The following is a 6,828-nucleotide window of genomic DNA, read 5'->3' on the forward strand; positions in this document are numbered from 1 at the left end:
GGGGGAGGCTGGAAATTTAATTAAACATTTCGCATCAACAGGAGAGAATTTTGATGCAGCTTGGTTCATGCTTCTGGAGCGTTACAACAACAAACGCTTGCTGGTGAGCAAGTTAGTACATGAGCTAACTACTACACATGGAAGCACATCAATGGACAATGTCAAAAAACTGCATGACACAACACAAGAATGTCTATTAGCATTGCAAAATTTGCAGATAGACACATCAACTTGGGATCCACTTCTGCTCCCCCTTCTACTAAAGAAACTGGATCAACCGACTCGTTTGCGGTACGAACAATCATTATCAAAGCCACGGGAGGTACAAACACTCAAGGAATTCCTGCAATTTCTGGAGAAACACTTTCAATCCATGGAAGCGATGGGTGTCAAAGACAAATCTACAAGCTCAACTGCAAAGGTGTGCACTTCAGTCACATCCAAAGGTCATAGAAATGACACTTGCAGCATGTGCAAAAAAGGAAAACATCCATTATTTTCTTGCAAGGAATTTTTACAACAGTCTCCATCGGCACGCTTTCAGTTCATACAAGGGCAGAAATATTGCCACAATTGCCTAAAACCAGGACATGGTTCTAAAAATTGTATATTAAGAAACTGTCTGAAATGCAACAAAAAACACAACACGCTGTTACATTTCGAGGATTCAAAAAGGGATGTGAGCAAAGACATTACATCAGTAGCCACTCCAACACAAGGCAACGAATCGCAAAGTACTACACCATCCAGGACCAAATCAACGCCATCAAAAGACGAAGCAGCGTCACTTACCACCGCAAAGCACACAAAGTCAAACACGTATGTACTACTCAGCACTGCCATGGTGAAAGTTAGAGGAATCGGAACAGAAGTGCAGTGTCGGGCAATTCTCGATTCAGGCTCACAAGTTAATTTTGTGACTGAACGATTGGTTAAACGTCTTGGCATCTCAACTAAACCATCATCAATCTCCATTAGTGGCATCGGGTCAAGGAGCACTAAGATACAGCATCGAGTCAATGTGGCGCTACAGTCTCGGATCAACAACTTTACAACGCTGCTAGAGGCAGCGGTATTGCCTCAGATTATATCCCCGCAGCCGTCGCAAGAAATCAAGATCGACGAATGGCAAATTCCTGAGAACATCATGTTAGCCGATCCATCATTCAATCGTCCTGACAAAATTGATATATTGTTGGGGGCGGAATTCTACAACCAACTGATGGCAGCAGGGCAAATCAAACTGTCAGATGACCTACCCATTCTGCAAAATACAGTGCTGGGATGGATCATCGCGGGAAAAGTTGGTGGCAACTACATCTCAAATGCAATATGTGGAATCTGTACCAACGATGACATCAACTTAGATGCAGCCATTGCTCGATTATGGGAACTTGAGGACGTGGCAACTGTAAGAAAACAACATTCGGTAGCAGAAAAACAGTGCGAAGCTCATTTCGCACAACATACACTCATCAATGAAAATGGGAGATTCATGGTAAGGCTACCATTTCATGAAAAGGGGGAATCCTATGGGATGGCGTATAATCGATTCCTGGCCTTAGAACGTCGACTGGCAAAATCGCTCCAGACAAAGAATCAATATGTACAATTTATGGAGGAATATGAGAACTTGGGGCACATGACGCAAGTGGATATTGATTCCATCATAAAACCTAGGTACTTCATTCCTCACCATTGCATTGTGAGACCCGAAAGCCGCACTACAAAATTACGTGTGGTGTTCGACGCATCAGCAAAATCGTCCACTGGCATGTCTTTGAATGACCTCATGTATACCGGACCCACTGTTCAGAGCGAGCTTTTCACCATTTTACTTCGCTTCCGTTTGCCCAGGTTCGTCTTCACCACAGATGTAGAAAAAATGTATCGACAGATGCTCATTCAACCGGACGAACGCAAATTCCAACTTATCATCTGGCGAAAGGATTCAAGCCTACCAATAAAGCATTATCAGCTAAATACAATCACATATGGGACAAGATCTGCTCCATATTTAGCCACCAAATGTTTGCAGAAAATTGCAAAAGAAAATGCATTACAATATCCTCTTGGTGCTCAGTTTCTGCAGGACAATTTTTATGTAGATGACGGAATCGGTGGGTCAGACAGCTTAACCACGACGATGGAAATCCAACAGCAACTGATACACATCTTAAAACAACGTGGTCTTACCCTAAGAAAATGGTGCGCCAATCACTCACAATTACTGCAAAATGTTAGCAGGGAGGAACAAGAAGTTGACATAGACTTTGACAATGACATCAAGCAAACTATTAAAACGTTGGGGTTAACATGGATGCCTAAGATGGATCGATTCTGCGTAAAGGTATGCCTAGGAAGCTGCAGTCTTGCAACTAAACGCTCAGTCAGCGCCGATCTTGCAAGGCTATTCGATCCGTTGGGGATACTAGCACCAATTGTAGTCATGGCAAAAATGTTTATTCAAGATCTCTGGCAACTGAAGCTGACATGGGATGAAGCATTACCAGCCGATTTGAATGAGAGATGGACAACATTTCGAAATGATTTGCAAAAATTGGACAACTTGCAAGTTTCACGGCACGTGTTTGAAGGATACATCCCAGCAAAAATTCAAATTCATGTCTTCTCCGACGCATCAGAAAAGGCATATGGTGCTGCGATTTACATTAGATACGAGCTGGATGAGGGACGAGTACAAGTGAGGCTGCTCTGTGCAAAATCTCGTGTGGCACCCTTGAAACGGCAAACTATTCCTCGGCTTGAGCTCTGTGCATCAGTACTGGGTGCTCAACTAACTACAAGGGTCAAATCAGACCTTAAGCTAGTCGATGTGGCTACATACTTTTGGACTGATTCACAAATCGTGTTGGCATGGATTAACTCATCCTCAGCATCATACCAAACATTTGTGGCAAACCGTATAGCTGTTATTCATGAGCACACTACCGCTGAACAATGGCGGCATATAAGCTCAAAAGACAACCCAGCTGACATTCTATCACGAGGACTGCCGCCGGGGAGACTAGAAACCTGCAATATGTGGTTTTATGGGCCAACAATCTTGCTTGGTAAAGAAGACACTTGGCCTTCAAAGTATTCCAAGGCATTATCAGTAATCGACGAAGGTATCAACATGGAACGGAAAGGGGTGACATCAGTCGCTGTTGCAACCACTGGACATGAAGGAAGCGTACTTTATAGCATTCGACACAATGGCTCTTTCAAAACATTACAAAGAGTGACAGGCTACATGCTGAGATTTATCAACCAGGCCAGAAACCAATCGCGGGAGTCAGACATTCCCTTGACCGTACACGAATTGGAAAAAGCGCTTGTGGTAATCGTTCGTACAATGCAGCAATCGGACTTTGAGGAAGAGCTTCAGCACCTTAAAAAATACAACGAAGTACGCAAAAACAGTTCTTTCCGCAGCCTGTCACCGTTTCTGGACAATAATAGTATCATCCGAGTTGGAGGGCGTCTACAGGCATCAGAACTTGCATACGATGCCAAACACCCTATGCTAATTCCACATAACAATTCACTCGCCAAATTATTAGTACAAATGATCCATAAAGAAAACCGTCATTGTGGACCTCAAGCGCTCTTAGCTTACACAAGGCAAAGATTTTGGCCTATAAAGGGAAAATTGCTGACACGATCAATTGTGCTCAACTGCGTAAGATGCACCAAGGCTAAGCCAAAACTAATGAGTCAAATTATGGGGAACTTGCCTTCAACAAGAGTAACTCCAGCAAGACCATTCATCAACTCAGGCGTGGACTTCTGCGGGCCATTTTGGGTTCACTTCAAGATAAGGGGAAAGAAACCACAAAAGGCTTATGTAGCGGTATTTTGCTGTTTTGCGACAAAGGCAGTGCATTTGGAATTAGTCAGCGACTTAACGACGGATGCGTTTATTGGTGCCTTAAAACGATTTATAAGCCGAAGAGGACATTGTCAAAATTTATATTGTGACAACGCAACCAATTTTGTAGGCGCGAAAAACCAGATTTCTGAACTTACTGACGTTGTTTATGGAAATTCGTCACGAGAATCAATAGTAAAGCAGTGCAGCGGAAAGGGAATAACATTTCATTTTATACCTCCTAGGACTCCACATTTTGGCGGTTTATGGGAAGCAGCGGTAAAATCAGCTAAGCATCTACTAATAAGAAGCACCTCGACAGCGTCCTTAACGTATGAAGAATTGGACACGGTAATCATCGAGGTGGAAGGAATCCTAAATTCCAGACCAATCAGCCCAATGTCCGACAATCCTAACGATCTAACAGCTTTAACTCCAGGCCACTTCCTCATAGGAGAACCCCTTAATGCCCAAGTTGATCCAACGTCTAGGCCACAGCAAACAAATTTATTAACAAGATGGAAACTTGTTTCTCACCTCAAACGCGAGTTTTGGAATCGGTGGTCCCGCGAATATTTATCGGACCTTCAGCTGCGAAATAAGTGGAAGACACAACACAACAACATCAACGTAGGTGACATGGTGATCATCAAAGAAGACAACACACCGGTACTGCAGTGGCCATTAGGAAGAATCATCAATGTATATGAAGGAAACGACGGTGTAGTGAGAGTGGCTGATGTAAAAACTGCTAGTGGCACTTGCAAGAGGCCTATTCATCGGCTTGCACCCTTGCCCAAGGAAACAAATGATACCACAGGACGACAATCAACCAACAAACTGCTTGAGGAAGACAAAATTCCATCAAGGAGGAATAATCCTTCGTTACACCAAGGACTTGCTACACTTCTGATTACCCTACTCATCTTACCACTGGCTTTAGGAGCTGAACTTCAAAATAAGCGATTTGGATCAAGGCTTGGCATTCATTTTGAAGGAATAGGCTCAACAGCCATATCAACCACTGATTGGAACCTAATAATCTACTATGACATGGAAGGATTTTTGGTAGAACTAGCAGCGCTGTCAAATGGCACAAGGGCCCTGCGCCATTTATGTCAAGAAATAACACAAAAAAGCTCATGTTTTTCTCTGGTAGCACATCTTGAGCAGACTGAAAAAGAGTTGCAGTTAGATTACGCAATAGTAAAATCTAATCGGCGTAAACGAGGTGCCATTGATGCAGTTGGAAATATCGCTCATTCTTTGTTTGGAGTACTGGACGCAGAATATGCAGAACAAATGTCCAAAACAATCACACACGTTAAGGAAAATGAACTACATCTGCTGCACCTGATCAGAAATCAAACATCCATTGTGGACTCAACCATCAACATTTTGAAGCAGGATCAAAAAGCGGTCAAGAGGAAGTTCGACATCATTGATCAACAAGTGAGTCAAATATTCCAGAGGATCAGCAACGACACGCATGAGATATACCAAGAAAAATTATTTCGAATCTTTTCCTCGTTATCCATCCAACTCACACTTATGGCAGCCAATTTGCAAAGAATGCAATCTGCATTATTAGCCGTTCTAATAGATACTCATCACGGAAAAATAAGTCCTCTTCTGCTGACGCCCAGTCAATTGCAAGACGAAGTAAACAAAATTAAACTTCATTTATCAGCACCATTGGAACTGCCTGTAAACCAAGAAGATTTACTCCAGCTATATCAACTCATGACGGTTAAGGGAGGACTTACAGAAAAGCATGTTATATTCAGCATCACATTGCCTCTGGTAGAGCATGATCGATATGACTTATTCAATCTGCTACCAATTCCTACGTGGACTAATGGGACTATGATTGAAATAAGTCCGTCTACTTTCATTTGCGTGCATTAATCAACAATGTCTTATATGTAACTTGACACATGCCAAATTATTTGGCTATAAGAAAACACTAAAAAGCATAAAGTGCACGCTACGCATAAAAGAATGCAAGCGAAAATTAATACCCTGTTGAATAAAGCCAATGCAATATTAATATGTCGACTTTTCTTATTTAATAACATCCTCCCCCCGGTGAGCGCAGCTCGAATTCCTTAGCAGGTTCTGTCCTAAATGTTTATCGTAAAGTCCAAACTTCCTTGAGAATGTCGCGGCGCAGGTGTGGGTTTTTCATTTTGACCGGATGTGGTCGCAGTCGTGGATGCGGGCAAAGTTTCCTGTTTGGCTGTTTTAAATTTTCTTTTGACTAGCATGAACACCAATAGGCACAAAACTGTAACCAAGGCAGTGTACCCAACCGTTATGTGGTGCGCATTTTGTGCTTCAAGTTTGTTTGGGAGTTCTAATATGCGTTGATTGGCCAATGATGATTGTAAGGACGTGAGGTTTTGTATTTGTGTTATGTATTTCTCATCATCCCGTGATTGAAGAAGAGGCTTTATATGTTCTGCTGCAGCTACTTCGGAAATTTCTCCCAGGCTAGTGTAGGACGAGCAAAGACTCGTCGATATCAACTGATCTGCTTGAACTGATATAAAATTATGTTTGAGTATGCAGTCTGGTTGGAGTGATAACAGTCCTGATCCTTTTAGAATCACCTGAATGATTTCTTTTCCCCATACTGCGGTTGCACGAGATGAAACTGACGTGGCATAAATCCATTGATTTTTATGCTGTAGTGATATCCATGCAACATCGTTTGGTGTTTTTCGCAGTTGACAACTTGACTGGGTGTTGTTGTTGAATAAATTTACTTCACATGCGCATTTAGATGAACCGTGACTATAACGAATTTGAATTTTAGAACAGATGTAATTTCCATTTTTAATATCCACACAAGATTGAAATTTGGAGATGCTCAGCGGGAAATATTGACCAAGAGCTGTGTTTATTGCCTGTTATTAAATAAGAAAAGTCGACATATTAATATTGCATTGGCT

General features: G+C 42.1%; 1 protein-coding gene across 1 annotated transcript; it reads left to right on the forward strand.

Moving 5' to 3' along the window:
- Positions 1-67: 67 nt before the first annotated feature.
- Positions 68-3,751, forward strand: LOC118756076 (the record flags this gene model as incomplete). The annotated part of the gene is made up of 1 exon (XM_036490869.1): positions 68-3,751. A coding segment is annotated over exon 1 (3,684 nt), but the record flags the coding sequence as incomplete, so codon positions are not given.
- Between the last annotated feature and the right edge of the window lie 3,077 nt (positions 3,752-6,828).

Source organism: Rhagoletis pomonella, unplaced genomic scaffold, assembly GCF_013731165.1.
Source record: "Rhagoletis pomonella isolate Grant_MI unplaced genomic scaffold, Rhpom_1.0 Rhpom_scaffold_08655, whole genome shotgun sequence".
In the NCBI taxonomy this organism is placed as follows: domain Eukaryota; kingdom Metazoa; phylum Arthropoda; class Insecta; order Diptera; family Tephritidae; genus Rhagoletis; species Rhagoletis pomonella.